Consider the following 24,001-nt stretch of genomic DNA (forward strand, 5'->3'; position numbering starts at 1 on the left):
CACACTCAGCCCTTGGTGGCTGTGCCGGGACTGAGGTAGCCAGAGTACTCAACTGGTGGCTTCAGGGTCTAGATAGCTCCATTTTGGGTTCCAGATACCTTCCATAGTCCCTGTTGTTCCGGAAATATTATTCTCTCTGTAAGTCATCCCAGGAGAAATATTAGGGCACTCCAAACTACACCATTTTTTTCTCCTCAGCCTTGACTCATGGAGGCTTCACCCGCCCAGTTGCTAGGAACTGAAAGTAAATTGCCTGCAGGGCTGTTGTCCTCAGGCCTTTTAACCTCAGCAGGATGGCCTTTAATTATAGATACCAGATTTGTTCGTCTTGTTGGATTTTACCCTGGCATGTCCTGGGCCATGAATCCATAGACCAGCACATCTGTGACTCGGGGCTTGGTCCTCATGGCAAGGGGTGGCCAGCAGCTTTGTCATTCTCCAGCACCAAGCCCAGGATTTGCTTTCAGACTTTTCTGTGTCTGATGACAGGGTCCCTGGGCTCCCCTTTATGGACTTCCCTTTATTGTGGCTCCCCCATACATGGAAAGAGTTTATTAATTTTGAATAAAAGTTGGGGGGGGGGAGAGCTGAGGACCCCCAGGGGCAGTGTTTGTTTGAAATCTGTCAGTTGAGGTTTTGATATGATCCAAACAAATAATAGTGTTCACGGAACAGGGGTCTTGTCACTCAACTCTCTGAAACCCACCCCAAGTCTGTAATTCACCTTTGTGCACTCTCTACTTAAACTCCTGATGACTGAGCCAGAGAAGGCTTATTAGTTATCATTTCAAGAGTCTCCAATGACACATCCCAGTGGTGTTAATTCCACTTGGATCCTGAGGTACACAGGGCCCGAGATAGCTTTTGCCTCTTTGCTGACATTTGACGCTTGTTGAAGGAAGTGATGGTCATGCCAGTGGCTCAGGGCTGATATTCCTAGGCCAAGCGTGGTCAAATTTCATAACTGTTCTCAGTTCGGGCAGTAACTGGCCCCTTTCCAAAACCCAGCTAACTTCAGCTCTTTGCTGGAAAGATAAAGAACATCAGAAAAGCCACTGAGCTATGGGAGTGAACTATTAAGTGATCAAGATTATTATTATTATGAAGCTCCAGCTAGACACGCTTCTGTCGCCTTTATAGACCCTCAGCAGCCTGGGATGGTGTGCCCTGGTGCTGTCCTAGATGATGTGCTGAGCTGGCTGATGGTGCAGCAGAGCACATGGGGCTTATAAACTGCAGACCTGGTGCCCCGAGTAGGACCTGGGAATCAGTATTTTCCAATATGCGCCCTAGCTCGGGAAGCCCATTCCTAGGACTGCCTCACATGGATTTGCTGTTACTTTAAAGCAGTAGATTGCAACAGTCCTCAGTTACAGTTGTTTCTAAAAAAATCCAACTTTCTGGCCATTTCCCATAATTTTTTGATGCAGGTGACCTCTCTATCATACTGATAAAATCCAGCGCCCTATGTCCCACCCTTTACATATTCGTTGAACCAATATTGGACAGCTGTCTATCATGGGCTACAGCCCAGGCTTTTTAGCTTAGTAAGAAGAGCAAAAGACATATGACTACATGACTAAAGGAGGCTGGCCTAGTCAGGAGACAATTGAACAATAACCCAGCCATTGTAGAACAATAGAATGGAACTAAATTGCAATAGGAGAGAGAGGAATTTGCTGGAAAACCAGTAACACAGCCTAGGGAAGGATCCTTAACTGAAGGCTTGATAGGGGAGGGGATGGTTGGGTGTGAGGTGGACATGATGTGGCAGAGAGAAGGTTCTTGCAAAGGTTTGTGGCCAGAGAACCTGGTGTATGACAGGAACTGCTTGTCTCTTCATTTGTGTCTGTATAAAATCAGAGGCAACACATGATAGACATGAGGGTGCCTGCACTGATGGGGGCCAGGCTCTGAGGGATCGTACATGGTGTGTGGTGGGAGTTTGTATCTGACTTCATTAACTCATCTTCCTTGCCACATATGTAGGTTTTTTAGCCTCATTGATCTGTGTCTTTTTAAAATCCTCTCCCTTGACGATATGGCATGATGAAATTTCTTGTTCTCACGCAATACCTTGGAAGCAGGAGAAACTCAGGACATTTGCTGTATCCCACACAGAACTCTAGCTTTAAATCTCATATAAGTTCACACACTTTTAATTCTTGACTCAGCATCAGCCTGTTTGTCAAATTTCTTCTTTATGAAACCTTTGTCCTCTTTGCAAGCCAGCACCTCAGTCTTCAGCCTCATATCATGCACTTTCCCCCTCAAGTATCCCTAAGCTCCCTTCAGATTTTCAAAGAACCAACATTTATCCTACCTCAATGCTTCTGCACACATGGCCCTCTGCCTCCAGGCCTTCTCCATGCCCACTACTTTAAAGGCCCTTTTTAGCCTCTATTTCAAGAAGTAACACTCCCCTAAATTCTGTGTCATTTAATAAAATTTTACATTGTTTTGTTAATTATTTCTTTACTGTCAGACTCCCCCTCTAAGTGCCATAAAAACAATGACTTGGTGTGATTCTTCATAACTATACTCTCCATGTACTTAATAATAAATCTTAAATAATTATTTGCTGAGAGCCTCCCTGGTGGCTTAGGGGTTGTCTCAGTGCTATCAATACTACAGCCTGAGTTTGATCCTCAGTCAGGGGGCTAACCCCCATATGGCACAGTAGACTTTCTCATGTCTCGACTGCTCTCCTCAGCAGTGCATTTCAGTAGATCCGCCTGCTCTGCTCCCCACTCTGTCTTTGGTGAATCCTCTCACACACACACACCCCCACCTCTGGCCTACCTCCCAGTTCTACGTAATAGATAAATAAATCTTTAAAAAAAAATATTTGCTAAGTGAATGAGGATGAATGAAGGATGGATGGACAAATGGTTGAATGGATGGATAGTGAATTCTGTAAGTTGAATTCTTTTTTTTTTAAAGATTGATTGATTGATTGATTGATTTATACAAGCACTGGGTACAGTCAGAAGTGCGGGAGGGTGAGAGAATTCACCAGAGCCAGAGTGGGGAACAGAACAGGCAGATGGACCGAAGTACACTGCCAAGGGGAACAGCAGCATTAGGAGAGGTCTGTGTGCCATGTGGGACCCTTTCTGGTGGCTGGTGATCGAACCAGCTCTGCAGAGGCTGCAGGCAGCTTCCCAGCCCAGCGCTCAACTGCTACGCCACCAGGGGAGGCCCTGTAAGTTGAATTCTTAACAAAATTCTGCCTACTGTTCCTTATTCATGCTGCAACTCCATTCAACCTGGCTCCTGAGGATTTTCCTCTCCTCTGTGAAGCCAGTATGAATGCAGCCTCAGGGCCATTCACTTAATGAAATATGTGATTGCTGAAGCTGACATTGATTTGTTGCTTTGCTAATTGATATTTAAAATATATATTTATTTTTTAAATAACATTGGAGTGAATGTGTATCACTTCCAGTAGTTTCACTTATCCAAACTTTATCTCAGTTGCAATTTTAAAAAGACTTTTCTCATAAGAGAAGCACTTTTTTTTAGAAGCACTTTTTCAATAAGAAAATCAATAAATACATTTCAGAAGATGTGAGAAATACTGAGTGTAGCAGAGCAAATAGAAATCTTGCATGATTTCTCTACCATGCGCAAAACATACTCTTTTGTCTGTTTTTTCCATATAGTTGCTTTCTCATACATAACACAATCTTGTGCATTTGTGCACACATGTAGAAAGAGCCTAAATTTATTTATTTTAAAGATTTATTTTAATTTATTTATGCATATAAGAACTGGGGTAGGTCAGAGGTGTGGGGAATGAGAGGATTCCCCAGAGACAAAGTGGGGAGCAGAACAGGAGGATCTACTGAAATACACTGCTGAGGGGAGCAGTGGCGAAACAGGAGAGGTCTGCTGTGCCATGTGGGTCAGTTCTCTGGCCGGGGATCGAAATCAGGCCTCAGCTGTCATAGTGTGGTAGGCTAAGACTTAACTTCTACATCACCAAGGAGGTCCCAAGAGCCTAAATTTTAAACATAACATGACCTCATATCACCATAAAGACTCTGAAAGGCATTTTGCATTGTATGCTTGGGGCATTATATGTCCCAAGGTCATTTTTGAGAGTCACCATTGAATACCAGCTAGGGTGCTGGGCACTGAGGTGTAATTATGTTACCCTGCTTTAAATGTTTAGTACTTACTAAGCCGAAAAGGTAATATACAGAATATATCACTCAAATAACTATGCTCTGAGTGGCTAGATAGGTTGTAGATGCAAGAACTGAAACTCTACCATAATTTGAATTGGGGGCAAACATAAGAACAAGTCTTTATTTTAGACCTTCAGTCAGGATTGCCAGCAGTTACAGTCAGTTCACATGTTGAGTGCATCAGGCATCAGGGACAGAGATATTTTCAGTAATCTGCTCCCGCGAAACCTCTAGAACACAATGAATTGGGAGGATCTTGGCTGACCCTGCTTTGGTGGAGTCCCTGCTATGAGAGTGACCCATGTTCTTCTCTTCTAGAGTGACCGCCTTCTGATCAAGGGCGGCAGAATCGTCAACGATGACCAGTCCTTTTATGCTGATATTTACATGGAAGATGGCCTGATAAAGTATGTATATAGACCGTTACCTTCTGGTGCTTTCTCTTCATTAGAGGTTCAGAAAGGAGCTTTTACCTTTTGCCGCTAGATGGATGGTTCTATGTTTCATTTCTCCTTCTTCTGAAAAATGAGTCTTTGTTTTTTTTTTTTCCCAAACCCCCCGCCCCAGTCTTTGTTTTAGCACCTCAGTCTGGATGCACATAATCCCTCAAAAGTGAGAGCTTGCCTTAGCCCGCTGGGATGATACGAACCAAGTGAAAAATCTGAATTCAATCAGCTGAGATGCAAGGGCCCTTGTGTGTGTCAGCTGCATTGAGGGGCCGTCTCCATGTCTTATGAAGTGGGAGATGTAACTCCTGTCATGAAGGTTTACTGAAAAATGTGCACAAATTATAGCATCCTAAAAATATAAGGTCTTGTGTACTAGATACCAGAGGAGGTCAACTGAGGATAATTTAGAAGAGCAGAAAGGGAGAAGTCCCTTCAGAGGAAGTTATGGGGTGGAGAGGGCATTTAAATTGAATGTCCACTTAGGCAGGACTCAGCTAGGCAGAGAAGAGATAGGGCACACATTTCAGGCAAGAATTTCCAGTAGATGCTATAGGGATATGTAATTACTTTATGAAACAGTTCATTATTGGCAGCCTGCAAGCAGTAGCCAGGTAACTTTATGTTCCTATATAATGACCTTTAAAGAGATCAATGTATACACAGCCTTTCATCTTGTAGAGTACAGTAACACCCCACTGATAAGACATTATATAAAACTGATATCCCCAAGCCATCCTCTTTGCCATTCCTTGCCTCTTTCAGACTTATTTTTGTTATTCAGCCTTATTGGCTAGTTTGAGATTCTGGTTATAGGAAACCTCATACTTATCTCTGAAAACTGGGCTTAGTGTAGGTAGACATTCCAAACTCATTCCCAAATCCAGGCTAGTTTCCCCTTCTATGGGGAAACCTATGCTCATAACAGTCAGCAATTCTGATGCTGTCAAGCCGCCTTGGAAGCAAGGACATATTGCGATCATTTCCATATCCCCTTTACTTAGCAAATAGAGACTTTTATAAGATCTCCCTTTAATGAGTATGAAGTATGTGTAAGGCACTATGTTAAATGTTTTATATGCCTTATATTATTTGACCTGCCAGCAATCCTATGAAGTAAGTACTATTATTGCTCTCCTTTTAAAGATAAGGGGAACAGAGAGAGTAAATAACTTGATAAGAGCATCATATTAATCAAATACATCCAATGAATATTTGAGTAAATAAATGCACCCATGCAAGAATGAAGATAATCATGTTTCATTATTTAATATATGGTGATTATATATTACAATATATTAATACATATTAATATAATATACGTATTATATTATATAGTATATTAATATATTATAATATTATTCATTATGCAAATATGATCACTTTACATAAATGCTTTTAATATCAGAAATAGAAGAAGTGGAAATGCTAGCAAGGCCATCAGTATGTTTCCTCAAAGTAAAGCCACAATGGATTTTTCTATAACTAAAAAAGTATTGTATATAATTGGCTCTCTTTGGTGATGGCAAGTTCCCTCGTTTTGACAGATTTAGGATTCCCTCACGTGGAAAGATAGAAAAAACTAGGTACATGTTGCTTCTTCCTTGTTTCAGAATTGGTGACAGGCATCGCTAATCAATCACAGAACTTCTTGCAGCTGAGCCTTAACTACAGTCTCAGAATCTGTCTTCACACACTGATTCAGAGCTGAGTATATAAGGCGAATCCTTTTTGCCATTTTTATTAACATAGGATGGAAGGCCATTTGCCAAGGATGTTAGAGAAGGAATTGACCCATTAGATGTGCTTGTGGTGGAGAGAAGATTGGAGGAACATGATCTTCATCCAGAGCTGAAAATTTAGATATCTCCCACAATAGTCTTAACTCACACAGCATAAAAGCAAATTATTTCCTCCAATTGCTGCTTGCCTGGGAATATTTCTGGAGTGCCTGCTATGTACACAGCAGTTGTCTCATGCACTGGACACAAGATGTAGCTAATGTCACTGGGACCCAGGTCCTCATGTTCTTCCCCCAGGGACCTTTCAGTCTTTTAGGGGAGACTGAGATATCTGCACAAAATGCAGAAGACATACTTTACTATATAATATCACTCTCAAGTGCAAAATTGGTAGAACAGGTGAGACTCAGGAAGGAGAGGGAGTAGGGTGGCTATTAATTATTAAAACTATTATTTATTAATTCTTATCTGTTTAACAGTGTTCAGTGGGCTTAGTACATAATAATATTAACATTTACCTGTGCAGTAATGTATAGAAGAGGCACTTTCATTATATTACAGATGAAAGAATGGAGATATGGTGAAATGATGTGGCCAAACTTAAAAAGCTGGTAACTGACAGAACCAGAATCCTGTTTGCAAATTTAGGTTGTCTCACCCTGAACAGAGACCCACTCGCAATGACTAGATCTGGCTATCAGTCTTCCAGGAGTAATGTGACCTTGACTGGTTCAAGTGGAGAAAAGGAGGAGGCATGTCTGTGTCAGACTTGGTGTTGTATTGTCAACATAGGTACACACACACACACACACACACACACACACACACACACAGGCCAGGCAATTCATCAAGCCTTTGGTTCTCAGTTTTCCTCAGAGGAAAATCAGTGGGAGAGAAAAATGGGAACATGGCGGACCAGCCTCTGCACTAGCTTGGGCTTACAATCAGAGGATGCATTTGTTTTCCAGGGTGTTTTGAATTGTGGTGGTTCTGGAATGGCCCAGTGGGGATGTGGTTACATCAAACTCTTAGAGATGTCAAGAATACTTTATTTTAGTAGCAGAACTTCAATTTTGGTAGCCAGTGGTAACTCCCTGTTGCCCCAAGAGAGTATCTTTCTTCGCTGGCTGTGAACACATGCCACTGGTAGTGGGGTACATGCATCCCCAAGGGAAGAGCCATAGTGTATAGATTTGTCCTTCTACCTGGAACTTATATTGGACAGGTGTCCTGGTAATTTAAATCAAGGATATGAAATCACATTTTTAAAAAATATTTATTTATTTTTACAAGAACTGGGGTACAGGCCAGAGGTACAGGAGGGTGAAAGGATTCACCAGAGACAGAGTGAGAACAGATCAGGCAGATGGACCGAAAACACTGCTGAGGGGAGCACCTGGCGAGATAGGAGAGGTCTGCCTCGCCATGTGGGACTATCCCTGGCCTGCTGGGATCGAACCCGCGCTGCAGAGGCTGCGACAGCTTCACAATGCTGTGCTCAACCTGCTGCGCCACCTGGGAGGCCTAAAATCACATTTAGACCAAGGAATATCGGATGATATATGCTTTGTGCCTTGTGCCATGAGCAGTTTTATTTGTCACTTTCCTTGTGAGGTGTGCCTCTGGTGTACTCGTTGACTGCCCGCCTAGCTGAGTCTCCCCCTCTCTTCCTCCCTGGGATGCTTTGAAGCTTCCTGGGTGAAGCTGTGTTTTGCTTGGCTCAAAGCTCCTGCTGAGAAGCTGACAACACAAAAGCAGCAGGTTCCTGGGGTGCCTGCACCCTTGGCTTCCTTCTGGCAAATCTTCAGCTGTGAGAAGGGTAGAACTGCCAGTGAAGACTGAGGTGCACAATAACTCAGGCCAACCCCTTTGTTAGGGGTACAGATGAATCCATGTAAATGATACAGCAAAGTTTACGGCCTCGTAAGTCATTCGTTACCACCTCCAATCTCCCCTAACAGCTTTCTGTGTTTTACACCCTTTCAATCCTCCTCCAAATGTTGCTCCTCACCTGTAACTTAAATAAGGAACAAAATGAAGGGGATAATAATCTTACTTATTTTTTCAAAACTATTTGTTCCACACCCTTTGTTCTAGACACCGTCAAAACCACTGAGGTTGGGCCTCCCCTGGTGGCGCAGGTGGTTGGGCGCAGCGCTGTGAAGCTGTCCACAGCATCTGCAGTGCCGGTTCGATCCCCGCTGGCCACGGAGATGGCCACATGGCATGCAGACCTCTCCTGTCTCGCCCGCTGCTCCCCTCAGCAGTGTATTTCGTCAGTCTGCCTGTTCTGTTCCCCACTCTGTCTCTGGTGAATCCTCTCACTCTCCCACACCTCTGGCCTATACCCCAGTTCTTGTATAAATAAAATAAAAATCCTTTAAAAAAAAAACAAACTACTGAGGTTAAGTATTAAGCCAGGACCCATGGAACTGTCAAATGGCACACCAGATTGTCTTGCATCTATGAAATTATTTTTGTGTATAAATTCATAACCTTTGTTTCTAGATTGTTAAGCTCATGAGTCACTTGCAAAGACGACTTAGATAAATCTGAGTCCCTACGTTTCAAATCTTTCCATTGCCATGTTTATCTTGGAAGTTGCTCTTTTAAATTGCCAGTCATCTCACTGTCTCCCCAGGCAAATTGGAGACAATCTGATTGTCCCAGGAGGAGTGAAGACCATCGAGGCCAATGGGAAGATGGTGATCCCTGGTGGCATTGATGTACACACGCACTTCCAGATGCCGTACAAGGGAATGACCACGGTGGATGACTTCTTCCAGGGGACCAAGGCTGCCCTGGCGGGGGGCACCACCATGATCAGTAAGCCCCCCAAGTCGATACACTCCTGGTCTCAGGAAGCAAGTGTTTTAACGTGTTAGCCACTGCTCTCTGGCGTCACGTGAATTCTTCCTCAGTTCATGGCCTTTCTGCCTGAGGGAACCAGAGAGGTGGCTGCCTTCTCCTGTCTGCCTTCGGGCAGCAGGGCCTCACCCCGCTGTGGCTGGGGAGTCAGAGTTAGCATGCTGGGCCAGTGGCTGGGGCCAGTGCCTGGGGAAAGTGGACTTAAAAAAAGTTTGTGGTTTGTGGGCATAATGTTCTTTCAGAAATTCCCCTTGGGTCTGAGGCAGGAAGGAGCCGAGGGGGCAGGCAGAGCTATGTGGCTGGGGCTGAGGAGCATCCCAAAGAGAATGATCATGGAGTTCTTGGGGAATTAGTGGGCTTCAGAGGCATTTAATATTGGCTGGTCTGTGCTGTTTTTTTGACCAATTCATATCTTTAAGATTAGGTATCCTGTGGAAGTGGTTTTCAAGTTGTTTTTTTTTTCCTGGTAACTATTGCAATTCCAAAAACACAACAAAACAAAACAAACAAACAAACAAAAAACACCCAGGAAGTGGCATGCTCTTGGATTAATGAACAAATGCTATTCCAGAGCTGTCTGTCCTGTCCCAAAGGAATCTGGATGAATTGGGTCCAGTCCAGCCCTGGCCCCAAACTTGGTCAGCAAGAGCAATGTTTATTTCCACCCAAGAACACAGAACAGCCTGAGCCACAGAATTATTCTCTGTCTTGCTTTCTTTTGACAGGAACACTAGCCAGATTCAGCTTTAGCTAGCTGGTTGTAGAAACCCAGGAAAATTGCAGCAAGGCGATAAAAAGCACAATTCAGGGAGACCAAAGCCTTTCTCCAGCAAAGGGGTAGAAGCCAGTTCATGTTTCACAGCTGCCTGCTCACAGGCCCTGGTGTGGCCCAGCCCCGGGTCAGGTAGCTCCGGAGTTTGCCTTCCGATGAGAGCGCTTGGGCTGCCTGGATGGGAGCTGAGGGCACACGTGGCCTGGTGTGGCTTTCTGTGGTCGGGGTGAGGAACTGGAGATGTTCAGCCTCCTGGAGCGTTGTATTGTGCTTGGTATCTGCATTAGGGGAGCAACAGGAGGTAAGCCAGAATTTAAGGTGACAAGAGAGAAAGGGCATGTACTTTGTGAATAAATTTGAAACCCTCAATACATAAAAAGCAAAGAACACCCATTGTAAGTCCCACATCACTTACCATGAGGTTGAATTTTTTTCCTACTTAGCAAAAGTAGGATTAGATTAGATATACTGTGCTTTAGCCCATGTCTTCCCTAAATAATGTCATGAAGGTCTCCATTCATTGAGTTTTATTCCAATAGAACATCTAAAATGGAGGTAAGAATCATGAAAAGTATCATGATTTATCTGTTTAACCAAATTTCCTTATTGCTCAAGATTTGAGTCATTTCCATTTTTCATGTATATCACTGTAGAAATATACAGAAGCCAAGTTTCTGCACAAGCCATGTTTATTTATTTAGGAATAATTGTTAAGCTCAGGGAAAACTGTTAAGTTATGGGAAGTGTCATTTTTTTTAAAAAAAATTTTTTTATGAAAATTACCCTTTATTTTTTAAAAAGATTTATTTATTTATATAAGAACTGAGGTACAGGCCAGAAGCACGGGAGGGTGAGAGGATTCACCAGAGACAGAGCAGGGAACAGAAGAGGCAGATGGACCGAAGTGGGCGAGACAGGAGAGGTCTGCCGCGCCATGTGGGTCTCGGGCCGGCCGGGAATCAAACCAGCGTGCAGAGGCTGCAGACAGCTTCACAGCTCTGTGCTCAACCCACTGTGCCCAACCCGCTGCGCCACTGGGGAGGCCCCTAAAAATTTTTTTTTAAAGATTTATTTATTTATACAAGAACCAGGGTACAGGCCAGATAGGCGGGAGGATGAGAGGATTCACCAGAGACAGAGTGGGGAACAGAACAGGCAGACTGACGAAATACACTACTGAGGGGAGCAGCGGGCGAGACAGGAGAGGTCTGCTGCGCCATGTGGGATTTTCCCCGGCCATCCGGGAATTGAACCGGTGCTGCAGAGGCTGCAGACGGCTTCATAGCGCTGTGCTCAACCACCTGCGCCATCAAGGAAGGCCCTAAAAAATTTTTTGAAGTAACTTTGGTATATAATATTAGATAGGTTTCAGATGTAAAACATTATAAATCAACATCTGTATATATGACATTGTGTTCATTAAAAGTCTACTTCCATCCTTTACTGTTTACTAAAATTAACCCCTTTTGCACAATTTACTTATCTCCCCTCCCCTTTCCCTCCTGGGAAGCACTAATTTGTTCTGATCATCCAAAGGCTAATTTTTGCTTTATTTACTTTATTTATTTTGGTTTATGAAAAAGTCATGGTTTTTAATACCGATTTCAAAACTGTTCTTAGGAAAGTTGTTTCAATTCACACTTCTTTAGCTGCCCACGGGATTTGTATGTTTTTTTTTTGCCTTGCTGTCACCAATTACAAATGCTATTTTGAAAAATACTATCCACAATAGCAGTTACTGCAAGAGCAGTTTTGGGCCTCAAAGAATCCAGATTCTTGACAAACAGTTCATCTGGAAATAAGCTCTGTATGCCTCACGTCATTTTCACTTACCTGACACCAACTCCTTCAGGGGCACTAGTGCAAGGACGTCACTTGAGCTCTGGCTTTGAAGTGTCTCCTCCCGCCCTTAGAAGAGAGTCTGGCTTTTATCATGGTGCTGACTCCCCACGGTTCTGGGCCTATGGCATGTAGTAGGCACTCCTTGAAGCTAACATGAATTGAGCACTCACTATGTTCCAGGCTCATGCAGCATGTTATACACATTTCCTGTTTAATCTTACAACAAACCCGACACCCCACTCCACTTGGCACCCATTTTGGGGTTGAGAAAACTGAGGTTTAAAGAAGTGAGTAATCGACCCCAAATCACATAGCTAGGTGACAATTTAGTCATTAGCAACCGTGAAACTACCAGGGAACACCCTCTAAGGTTATTTCCATGCCCAGGAAACAGACTGTGCGATCACAGCTAAGTCAGCGGGAGCGGCCTGTGCTGAGGGGACCAGACTACTCAGGGGGTCACCGTCTGGGACTGTCTTTCAGTTGACCACGTGGTGCCCGAGCCTGAGTCAAGCCTGACGGAGGCCTTTGAGAAGTGGCGGGAGTGGGCGGACGGGAAGAGCTGCTGCGACTACACCCTGCATGTGGACATCACCCACTGGAACGACAGCGTCAAGCAGGAAGTGCAGAGCCTCATCAAGGACAAAGGTGGGCCTGTCCTGTCCTCCCCCACCCCGTGTCCTTCTCACGCCTTCCTTGCTGGGAGCTGGGAACAAGAGCCTGGGTACTGGGCAGAGGGTACCTCCGAGTTCGGGCGCTGCCGACTCCTGACAGGATACCGTGGGATAGGGAGTGTCACCCTCACTCTGCCGATGGGGACTAGGAATCAGTAGCCTCAGACCCCAGAGCCAGGAGGTAGTGACGCTGTCCAAGTAGCAACTACCCATTTCACGGAGGAAGAAAGTAAGGTTCGAAGACCTGAACATCTCATCTAAGGTCACACGGTATTCTGACATTAGAGGCATTGTGACCAATGTGAGGTCAGGCATTTTTGTAGTTGTTGTTTTTAAAGATTTTTTATTTATTTATGCATATAAGTACTGGGGTGTGGACCACAGTGCGGGGGGTGGTGAGAGGATTCACCAGAGACAAAGCGAGGAAGCCAAACAGGCAGACAAACCGAAGTACTCTGCTGAGGGGAGCAGCGGGCAGGACAGGAGAGGTCTACTGTGCCATGTGGGTAGCTCCCTGGCCAGGGATGGAACTCGTGTTGCAGTGGCTGCCGATAGCATGATAGCCCTAAGACTTAACCCCTGCACCACCAAGGAGGCCCAAGTTAGGCATTTTTATACTTTATCATTTTTACTCCAAAAATCAAACCATCACTAGACTATAATAATGTCATCCACAGAAAGTCTAGACATTTCCAGGAGCAACGATTTGTTCATGCTCAGACTATTTGCCGAAGGCATAAAATGTGTGTGTGCACAATTCAGATTTCTGTTGTCCCCTGAAATTCTTCTCTACTTTCTTTCTTTGATTTGATGCGCAGATATTTCACACACATGCGCCGCCCGGGGTGTGCACACAGACCTGCACTCTGTCCACCAGAACTCAGGGACTATCAGGAGTGGCCCTTGCCCAGTATTTCAGGGTAAAGATGAAAGGTCAGCCCGGGGAGTGGCAGCAGGAGAGATGCCATGGGAAGCTGAGCCTTTGTCAGGAGAGTAATCTAGAAGAAAAGGCCCAGAGTTCCATGGAAACAATGGGTGTCCTTGGGTGAAGGAGAGAGGACCTCCCGGGAGATGAGTTTTCCTTCCCCTCCCTCCCCCTGCCCCACCCCTAGCTCTGCTCAGTTCCTCCTGATACAAGAATTGAGATTGACCCCCTCTTTCACACCGGGCATTCAACTGGGGAGCCAGTTGAACGACTTGAACACCCATTTCCCTTCCAAAGGGCCCCGGTTGATCCACAAGGACACAGCGGCTTGTGGGTAGGGTTGGGTTGGGGCAACAGCCCAGAGTCCAATACTGTGGGTCAGCGAGCTCTCAGGTTACCACTGTCCTTTGGCCCAGACAGTGCAGGCTGAGATATGCTAATGATTAGAGGCCAAATGATCCTTTCTGCAAAAAGACTCTGTTTCCTGCCATTTCTGATCCCCCGCCATTTCTGTAAATTACCAATGGTTTATTTGGAGTGAGAAATTAAATGTCACTTTCCTTTGAACATTTATGATTTGATATTTAAGTGCAAGGTGAAGCTTCGCTTCTGTCCCTTAGCCCTGCTACTCTCCTAAGACGAAGTCTACAGCTCGGTTCTCCCAAATCTACCCCCTGCACAGGCCAGTGTGGAAGCAGGAGATCATTCAGTAGTGACATCACTGATCCCAGCAGATCCACCGCAGGGACCAGCTGTATGCCAGGCCTGGTGCTAAGAGCTCTGTAGGTGTAACCACACTACCTAGCCTGGAGGGAGTTTTTATTTTCCCATTTTGCAGACGAGGAGATGAAGGCTCAAGAGGTTAGGTGTTGCAGGTTCTCTGAACTAGCCACACAGCAGTCCCCAGTGTAACAGTGATTCCGATGATATGATGATATATATGCATTGTCTTGAGCTATCCTGATCCAGGTGCTGAAGTACGGGTGGGGCAGAGGCAAGAAAAAAGCCCAGAGGAGGCTCTTGCATCACTTAGGAAGTGTTGATTTTATCAGGTACAGGAGGAAATAGAAAAATGCTTTTAGAGAGTGGAAAGCAGCCCTTTGTGTTGGTGGGGACCCTGTAATGCACTTGGGCCCCGTGGTGATGGAAGTGGGCGCAGAGGGTGGGTGTTGCCTGTAGTAATGTCTTTTCTGCTGTTTCCCCCTTCCCTCTCTTGCAGGGGTTAACTCCTTCATGGTTTACATGGCCTATAAGGATTTGTATCAAGTGTCCAACACAGAGGTAATACCCCATTGCTGTGTGGTTTGGAGGATCTGGATGGGGTTCCTATGGTTGCTGATGACCTTGGCTCTTTCGGTGTGAGTCACTGTGGTTGATGTGGGAGACCGCTGGGCCAGAATGTTTCTTGAAGCCTTCCAGTCCACACTGCATTTTAAATAAGGTTACAGGCAGGGAGCCCATGGCCAGGCAGACAGAATTTCCTCTGACAGAAGCTCTCTCAAAGGACAAGGTCAAGAAGAAGGGCTTGCCTAAATCTATCTACCAAACTCCACACCCGCCACGAACTCAGTGAAAGTGTAAGATGGTGAGCCTTGAAGGATTAAGGGGGACCCTCTGCTATTGGGGGTAATCATTGTGGCTTGCCTCTGTCCTCTCCCTAAGAAATCTGTGGAATGTGATTCTTTTAGAAAAATCTTAAGTCTCAGAGGGAATACAGTGATTCTCATCCTTCCTGGTTAGGAGGTGTGGGGAGGCCTACCTTCAGGAGTGAAGATATAGGAGTTTGAGCTCTTGCATGAGCGTCTGGCCAGGCTGTCCTGGCTACCAGGAGCACGTGTTGAGAAGGATTCTGAAGCTCCATCTCAGGCCAGTAGGAAAAAATTCATATGAAGTATGGGTTGGAGGCAGAGAAGAGGTCAGAGACACAAAGTTTCTTTACCTAGTTTCCTAGAGTTCCTTTTCACTAGCACACCCCTGAGGTACTGTGTATTTCAGTTTCTGTCACCTCCGTCCTCTGGTTCATCCCATTCATTTTAACTCTGATCTAGTAATGGGCCCTTGTTCAAGGTTGCCAAAGGCCGCAGTGGCTGGTGAAGGTGACAAAGACTCGTTTCTTTTCCAGCTCTATGAGATCTTCACTTGTTTGGGGGAACTGGGAGCCATCGCCCAAGTTCACGCTGAGAATGGGGATATCATTGCCCAGGTAAGACCCAGAAGATCCCTGGAGTGTGCCTTCTGCTCGGGCGTGGTCTGCATCCTGTCTGTGTCCTTGCTTCTTCAGTGGTGCTGGAGCTCAGTACGTACATGGCATCATCACAAGTACTCTGCTAACCCCAGAGCCTGCCCCAAGAACCTCACATTCTAGAAGGAGGAATAAGGGGAATTTAGCAGGCAAGGAGGCATGTGGAATGTGCTGGGGAAGAGGCGTCCTGGAAGAGGAAGCTTCAAATTGGGCCATTTAGTAGGAGAGCTTTGCTGATTTGGAATTGAATTCAAGGTGGCATTTCTCAGAAGCCAGATGCCCTAGCTAGGACTGTGGAATGCTTGGCCTTCGATGATCAAGGAATCGGGTTTTGTGTGGATAAGACTCCCCCCCCCCCCCCGGCTTCCTAGAAATCATATTGAGAAATCTGAGGAAAGAGTGATGAAAGCGAGGCCCCAAGGCCCAAAAGGATCATTTGTAAGGAAGCAGAAAGCACTTTTCTCCATCTCCAGGGCTGCTTAATGGACGCGATGTGCAGATGTGTCTAACCAGGGTTTTGTTTATCTCAGAAACATTCAGGATCGGCCTTCGCTGGGAGGAGGCAGCCAGAGAAAGGGTGTGAGCTCTCTTAGCGCACTCGATAACATTAATGGCAAGAAACCATTATTCATTCTTTCCAAGAGCGTTTCCCGAACATTTTGCACCAAGTGCTAAGCTATTAGGCGAGCCAAAGCAGACACATTCTATAGCTCACAAGCACTTGGTGGTGTCTTCATTTTAGAAGTTGTCCAGGACTTGGTGAACGTGGTCAGCAGGGGTGGGGAGACGCTGTTTAGGTGATCCTCATCTCCTTTTCGGACAAGTCTTATTTGGTGTAAGCCTGCTCCTGTGTGCCAGGCACTGGTAAGTGTTCTCGCATATTCTCACCCTTCAACAAACCCTTTAAAGATGGCACCACCACCCCCACTTTTAGAGATGAGAATATTGAGGCTCAGAGGGATGTGGTCATCAACCCAAGGATCAGGGTATAATTGAGAGAACTGAGTCTTTGCCCCAAAGGTCATGTACTTGATGGGTGTCTTTGCTCAGAGATGGTGCATCCAGGGGGTCCCTGGCTCCTCCAGTCCAGCTTCAGGGTGCCTTCAGGCCAACACCCCAGCAGTGCAGGGCTTCAGGATTGGGATTTCACACCCAATATTGTCTTACTGGTGGAGGTTTATGAGCCACATGTGAGCTGTCATCCTCCCCTTTCTCCAGGTTTTTCATGCAGCTCTAGAGGCCCCAGCCCTCCCTCCAGATCCCCTTGGAACTCAACCCACTGCATATTCCTTTTAGGTCCTGTGGGGGCAAATGGGCTCCAATGCAAAGCCCCCCCTCCTTTTTTGGTCTCTGTTTTGTAATCAGTATATTGCAGACACAGTTATACATTTCAAGAGTTACTTAAATTCTCATGTCCAGATTTAAACTTGTGAAGTGACTTCTAGATGTTCACTTAAAGCTATACATCATATTTTTTTAAAGATTTATTTATTATGCATACAAGATCTGGAGCATAGGCCAAAGGTACGGGGGGTGAGAGGATTCACCATCTCTGGGGAACAGAACAGGCAGACTGACCGAAATACACTGCTGAGGGGAGCAAGCAGGCGAGTCAGGTGAGGTCTGCTGCACCATGTGGGCTTCTCCCTGGCCAGGGATTGAACCCATGCTGCAGTGGCTGCGGTTAGCCTCATAGGTTTCGTCTCAACCCCTTGTGCCACCAGGGAGGCTCTATACAGCATAATTTGCTCTACTACCAACATTAAATTGCAGTTATTCTGGAGCATAAGTTAAATGATTTAAGGTAAACCTGTAACATCCCTAAAAAAAAAAAAACACCCACCTATCTCATACATGCAAATTACTTCTCCATGTAAAGGTCTTGACATCTAGCTTCTAAATTACTTCTAAATTACTCCTGTTCCAGAAGTTACTAATCAGGGTCCACGGAGAAGGAGAAACAAAAATGTAACCAGGGCTAATAGTCATATGTGTGAAAAGGGACAGAGATGAAATGGTGCAGTAGAAGGGAATGCAGTCCTACCTGTGTAAACCATCTTGATAAACCCCTTCTTTACAAAGGTATCTTTTCTTTCACTGATACCATGGGCTTAATTATATTTCTTGCCATCACATAACAGCTGCAACAGTATAAATGCAGAGGGATTACAGTGAATGCCACTTCCTACAACCAACACTTGCTTAAAAATTAAATTCTTTGTCTTTCTTGACTGCCAGTTAAATAGAGTTTTTGCTTTCACGCATATACAAATAGCTTTTCAGCCTAAGCTATTCTTCTAGCTGAAATCAGTTACAGGTGTGGTCTAACAGATGTTAGGACAATTCTTTAAGTAGTTGTTATAAGTATTAAACTTTATCTTGAACACCAAATTCATCATATGTACAGGGCAAAGTCAGAGTTTGTATATTTGAGTTTATTCTTCATTTAATTTGAAAATACTACTGTAGTTGGATATTGACACAAAACCATCCTAAAGAGTGAGCGTATTGATTGTAGTCCTTTACTCATTCACTACTGCATAGAAAGTGCTAGCAAGGAGTATGATTCACTGGTCCCATTAAGAAGACTGACACGAGATCCCCTCCCCCCCAGAATGATGATCAATGATGGTCATCATCCCCCTAAGCTTCTCTATTGTAATATTGTCATCTTTCCTGATTTGGATCAAAGTCCCCCAGTTCTACGTGGTCCGTTTCATATCAGTCTATTACTTCTACTGCCTACTCTCAAGGAAGAAGTTTTTCCAGCAAGGAGAGTTTATCAGGAGAGAGAAAGCCATTCTTAGGACAGTTCACCTTGAATGCAGTAATTAGGCTACCCTACCAGTTTCATATGGTCTATGATCAATTGTCATGCCAACATGATGACCAGACTGACGTGGATGCGAGGTGATCAAGAGTAATACTGGCTTTCAAAAGACAACACTGTTTCAATCAATTCTATGTCCATACACATGAAAAGGTCTTCTTGCCTGCTAAAAACAGCATGGGCTTTTGCTCTAACATGGAGATAACATCTCCTGGCTCCAGCCCTGATTCCTGGTCTCCTTCACCATGGAATGTTACCTTCTGGCCATCTTTCATGCCTTTGACAATATGAACTTCTAGAATCTTCTTCTCTTGAACTCTCTTCCTTCCATTGCAGCTTTTATATCAATCTCTAGGACGTCCCCCCCACCTTCCGCCCCTGCCCCCATGGCACTGGCATTGTATGCGCACGTGCTGGGCCTTCCAGGTCCCATCAGGTAGGATGAATTCTTATCCGTGTTCCAGCACCACTGCAGCTCCTTTCACCCCACCTCAGCTTTCACATTGCTGACAAATCACATTCTTTTGCAGAATAGCTGTCTTGTCACACCTTTCTATAAATCTTCTAAGGTTCCTGAGAATTATTGCACAGCATTTTTACCTCTCCTTTCTCTCTGCATCCTTTTCCCTTCTCCAGAAAAGATATCAAAGATGTCCACAGGGGATCTGGATTTTTCACCTGCTCCCTTTCTTTAATGGCCTGTTCACCTTCTCTGTCATATACACTGCTTCTTTTCTTTCTTTTTTAAGATTTATTTTATTTATGCATACAAGAGCTGGGGTGCAGGCCAGAGAGGCGGGGGGTGATGGTGAGATGATTCATTAGAGTGGGGAGCAGAACAGGCAGATCTACTTTAATACACTGCTGAAGGGAACAGTGTGTGAAACAGGAGAGGTCTGCTGTGCCATGTGGGTAGCTCCCTGGCAGAGACTTGAATTCATGCTGCAGTGGCTGCAGAGAGCTTCATAGTGCTGTGTCTTAACCCCTTAAGCCACCAAGGAGGCCGCTCCCCACTTTTTTTTTGCTGCAGAGACCTCTTCATAAGGTTGAGAAATCTGTTTAAACGTCTCTCCTTCCTTTCGGATTCTTATCAGGGTGCTGCTTCCAGGCCAGCTTCCTGTAAGCCTTTTGCAGTTCTTCCTGGGTAGTATTGGGTTTGACCCCCAAGGCATCATATTAGGTGGTTTCTTTGACCATTTTCTACAGCTGGTGAGCAGGAAGGAGCCCCAATCAAGGCAGCACTACTCTTTTACCTCCCACCAAGCATTCTGGGGCTTCTTTAAAGCTCCTTGGGCCAACTTCCTCTTCTTCTTTGTAGCTCCTTCAAATAGAAGTTTCTCTGGGTCTTCTCCCCATTTTCCCTCCCCCCATCCCGCCTTGCTTTCCTTACCTTAGGAAGGTCTGTTCTCAGTCAAGAAAAGGATAGGGGCATTTTCTGTTTGGATGAATTTCTCGTGTGTGCTTATTAAAGACACCTTGAGCAGAAAGATTTTATCATGTTGTCTAAATGGAAGCAACTGCTGTGCTCTGAGGTTCTTGCTGCACTTTATGCAGAAGGAATGGAGAACAAGAAGACCTCTTTTCCTATGGGGAATTTTCAAAATTTTCAAGCTGGCAGGACATGAAAATCAGAGTTTAGACTCTGTAGCCATTTGCCTAAGAAATATTCATTGAGTGCCTGCTGTGTGCCATAGAGGGAGGATGAAAAAGACGGGGACCCTCTCGTCATGAAGCAAACGGAAATTGTACTGTGCCAAAATGCCAGGGGAGACCGTGCCTCAAGGCACCCACTGCTCCCCATGCAAGAGGGCTTCGATGGGTCTTTAAACCTATTCCCAGCCTTCCAGCAGTCGGAACACCACAGCTGTTAGAACAGGATTCCCGGATGTGAGCATTGCCTGAGAAATTCCCGCAGAGCTTAAAGAACAGTCCCTGGAGTCCTCCTACTTCCGGAGATTCTGATTCAGGTCAGAAGTAGAGTTCAGACAAACAGATTTTGGAAAAGTCCCCCTGAAAGCTTGGAAACCCCCCACTGGAGCGAGTTTCATCCTGTGCACTTGAACAAGCCCGAAATGAGAGAAGCATGTAAGACAGAAAAGGCTTTCTTGGTGATTGTGACCTTTTTGTGACTTCAAGAGACAATTTGGAGTGGAAACCCATCAGTTCTGCAAAAATTTTATTGAGTTGTTTTAATAAATGAAACAGTAAGAATGAAAATGGAGGTGATTTTTTTGGGAATATCAACCTTTTTTTCCATCCTATAGAGCTGGAGATTGTGACCATTTCACTTCTTTTTTAAAATAAAGATTTATTTATTTATTTATTTATGCATACAAGAACTGAGGTACAGGCCAGAGGTGTGGGGGGTGAGAGGATTCACCACAGACAGAGTGGGGAGCAGAACAGGCAGATTGACTGAAATATGCTGCTGTGGGTGTAGCGGGTGAGACAGGAGAGGTCTGCTGTGCCATGTGGGTAGCTTGAGTATCGAACTTATGCTGCAGCTGCTGCGAATAGCTTCACAGTGCTGTGCTTAACCCCTTGCGCCACTAGGGAGACCCCCCATTTCACTTCTTGTGGCTGCTGATAATGTATGATATCTTCCTTCCTGCTTTCTTTTAAAGAGTAATAGCATCAAAAACAACAAAAAATAGTTCTTTCCTAGATAGAAGGAACTCCTTTCTTCCTAAATAGTTCAGAGTTCCAAGTGAGACAAGACTTTGTTCAATTTGCTCTCTCGTCTTCAGCTACCCCAACACTGTTTTATTTATCTCCATCTTATTTAACTTCTTTGTCTCCAGTACCAGTGCAGAAGGTCATCGCCACAGACTTAGTGATTTGAGAGTGCATGCCCTCCGTGCTGCAAATATGGTGGTTTAGGATGTGCCAGTTCCACTTAGCCCATGTACGTTCACTGCCCAGCCCTCTGCTTTTTCCAGAAAGCTGACCAGAACTCTGTGGAATATAGCAGTCAGCTGCCACAAGGGTAGGCAGTTCTTCGAGACCTAATTAAATCAAATTTGACCAAAAAGAAGGGCTCAGGTAATGCTGTTTAGAGGCATTATTTTGCCTGGCTTAATTGAAGCCATAAAATTTAAAGCATAAGAAAGTCAGGGAAGGGCCTCCTGGTAGCGAAAGGGGTTAAGCACCACACTGTGAAGCAATACGCAGCCACTGCAGCATGAGTTCGATCCCTGGCCGGCCAGAGAGAAACCCACATGGCGCAGCAGACCTCTCCTGTCTTGCCCGTTGCTCCCCTCAGCAGTGTATTTCGTCAGTCTGCCTGTTCTGTTCCCCGCTCTGTCTCTGGTGAATCCTCTCAGACACCCCCCCCCCACCTCTGGCCTATACCCCAGCTCTCTTGTATGCATAAATAAATAAATCTTTTTAAAAAATAAAAAGAAAGTCAGGGAAGCCTATTAAGATGCAGATTCCTAGATTTTAACCTCACCTATTCTGACTTGGTGAACTTGGTTGCTACAAAAGCAGCCCAGATGATTTTGATGGGTGGGTGGAGTAGATTTTGGGAAGCAGCACTATGTTTTCTGCGATCAGACCCTGGCCTTAATTCAAGGACTTGACCAAAAGCCTTGCGTAAAGCAAATATACAGTACTTTTTTTTCCTTTGAATGAATGGGTTTTCTACTTCGTGAACGAATATACAAACAAGTTAAGCAAGTATTTTCTGAAATACCTGCATGTGAAAGAAATGAAGAATTAAATGAGCTGGTGTGAATTTTGATGTCTAATATTGGGGGGGTGGGAATAGGATACCCTAACAGAGATTGTCATCCTTCTAATAAAAAGAGCCACTGTTAGGTGTTCTTTTTCCCTCTTTTGCATTTCCAAGTACAGAATTAACAGATTTATTTCAACATACACATTTTATTCCTTTTTTTCTTGAACACATCTGTAGGTCAGAACCTACCAGCATAATTTTCCCAAACCTCCCTTGAGCTCATCTAAAAACTATATATTTTTTTCTCATTCCAGGAGCAAAACCGGATGTTGGAAATGGGAATAACTGGTCCAGAAGGCCATGTGCTGAGCAGACCAGAGGAGGTAAATTACAGGGGAGTGGCAACCAGTTATGCTGGGGCAGGGAAGGAGGGTGAAGGGTAGCAGGGGTGATGAAGTGAGTAGATATGGAGTGGAGGATGGGGGCATGGAGATTTGGAGGTAAGTATCTAAATCCTTTCCTTCTTTTTAAGATTTTTATTTAATTTTGCATAGAAGAACTGGGGTGTAGGCCAGAGGTGCGGGAGAGAGGGCATGAGAGGATTCGCCAGAGACAGAGTGGGGAGCAGAACAGGTGAATCAACTGAAATACACTGCTGAGGGGAGCAGCGGGTGAGACAGGAGAGGTCTGCTGCACCATACGTGTGTCAGCTCCCTGGCTGGGGATCAAAATCAGGCTGCTTTGCCACTGGAGGGCTGTCGCAGAGATAGCACTGAGACTTACTTAACCCTAAGCCACCAGGGAGGCTCTCTAAATCCTTTCTGAATTACTGTGCATCCCAGAGGCATTTCTTCTTAGTCCCTTATTGCATATTGTATTTTGAGTCCTGTAGAATATTGCCTATATGGACGGAAGGTTAAAGGGTTTATCATAGGCATTATGTCTGCTAATTCATATGAGAAGATGCTTATGTCCATGGAAGTATGGAATTTTCCCACCTGCAAAATGAGTGATGATTAGTGTGTGTGCTTCACAGTGAGAGAGCTCAAGGTGACTGTCGCTAATTCCATGTTTCTGGGATGCCTGCCACCTTACCTGCTGGCACGGAGAACAGAGCTGGGAATTGGCCGCCCACATGACTGAAAGCCTGTTGGCTTTGGGAAACCAGTATAGGTCTGGCATCGGGAGCAAATTCATGGTCCTCCATGTTAGTGAAGCAAGTCCTCTTCCTATCCTGTCCTCTAAGACCCAAACTCAACAATGGGTAGAAAGAGAAATCAGAACCAGACATGATTATATTCCCATTGTCCATCTCTTTTAGAGCCTTTTTCAAAATTAAGATGGAACGCACTTGGAGCAAAGTGTTCCCGTCAATGAATTTTCCCTAATGAATGAATATGCTGGTGTAAGTAGCACCCTGCTGGAGAAACAGAACATCAATAGCACCCCAGTAACTCCTTGTATCTAAGATAATTTTGTTATCAGCTGTAGCATGTCACGTTTTTGGTGATCTATCGGGGTCAAGACAGAAATTCTGTCTCCTTGATCAGAGCAGCTCCCTTCTCTGGGGTGCCTGCTGTCCCCAGTACGTGGTGCTAATTGAGTTCTCAGTTCCCCCTGCTGCTGCTCCAGTGTTATTGTTCCATAAAGACCCTGAAGCTCAGAGCGTTGAAGCCACAGGATTTGAAGAATTGGGAAATTTTTTGCACAGGGTTCGGAAGCCAGCATGATCAGCACTATTTGTGAAACTTTTCTTAAATCCCTGCCTTGGTGGAGACATGCTGGCAG

The 24,001-nt window shown here is 44.9% G+C and overlaps 1 protein-coding gene and 1 pseudogene across 2 annotated transcripts in view; one reads left to right on the forward strand and one right to left on the reverse strand.

Annotated features, from left to right (window-relative positions):
• Positions 1 to 24,001, forward strand: part of DPYSL3 (dihydropyrimidinase like 3) — a 116,679-nt gene that overhangs the window by 76,119 nt on the left and 16,559 nt on the right. For both annotated transcript variants that reach the window (XM_037509000.1, XM_037509001.2), the window contains exons 2-7: positions 4,512 to 4,600; positions 9,023 to 9,207; positions 12,347 to 12,511; positions 14,682 to 14,743; positions 15,585 to 15,665; positions 22,528 to 22,596. In XM_037509000.1, the coding sequence (XP_037364897.1) occupies positions 4,512 to 4,600; positions 9,023 to 9,207; positions 12,347 to 12,511; positions 14,682 to 14,743; positions 15,585 to 15,665; positions 22,528 to 22,596 (651 nt within the window). The remainder of the gene's footprint in view (positions 1 to 4,511; positions 4,601 to 9,022; positions 9,208 to 12,346; positions 12,512 to 14,681; positions 14,744 to 15,584; positions 15,666 to 22,527; positions 22,597 to 24,001) is intronic.
• Positions 18,327 to 19,731, reverse strand: LOC119243299 (dnaJ homolog subfamily A member 1-like; annotated as a pseudogene).

The sequence above is a fragment of the Talpa occidentalis genome, unplaced genomic scaffold (assembly GCF_014898055.3).
Source record: "Talpa occidentalis isolate TD23 unplaced genomic scaffold, MPIMG_talOcc4v2.1 talOcc4.13, whole genome shotgun sequence".
In the NCBI taxonomy this organism is placed as follows: domain Eukaryota; kingdom Metazoa; phylum Chordata; class Mammalia; order Eulipotyphla; family Talpidae; genus Talpa; species Talpa occidentalis.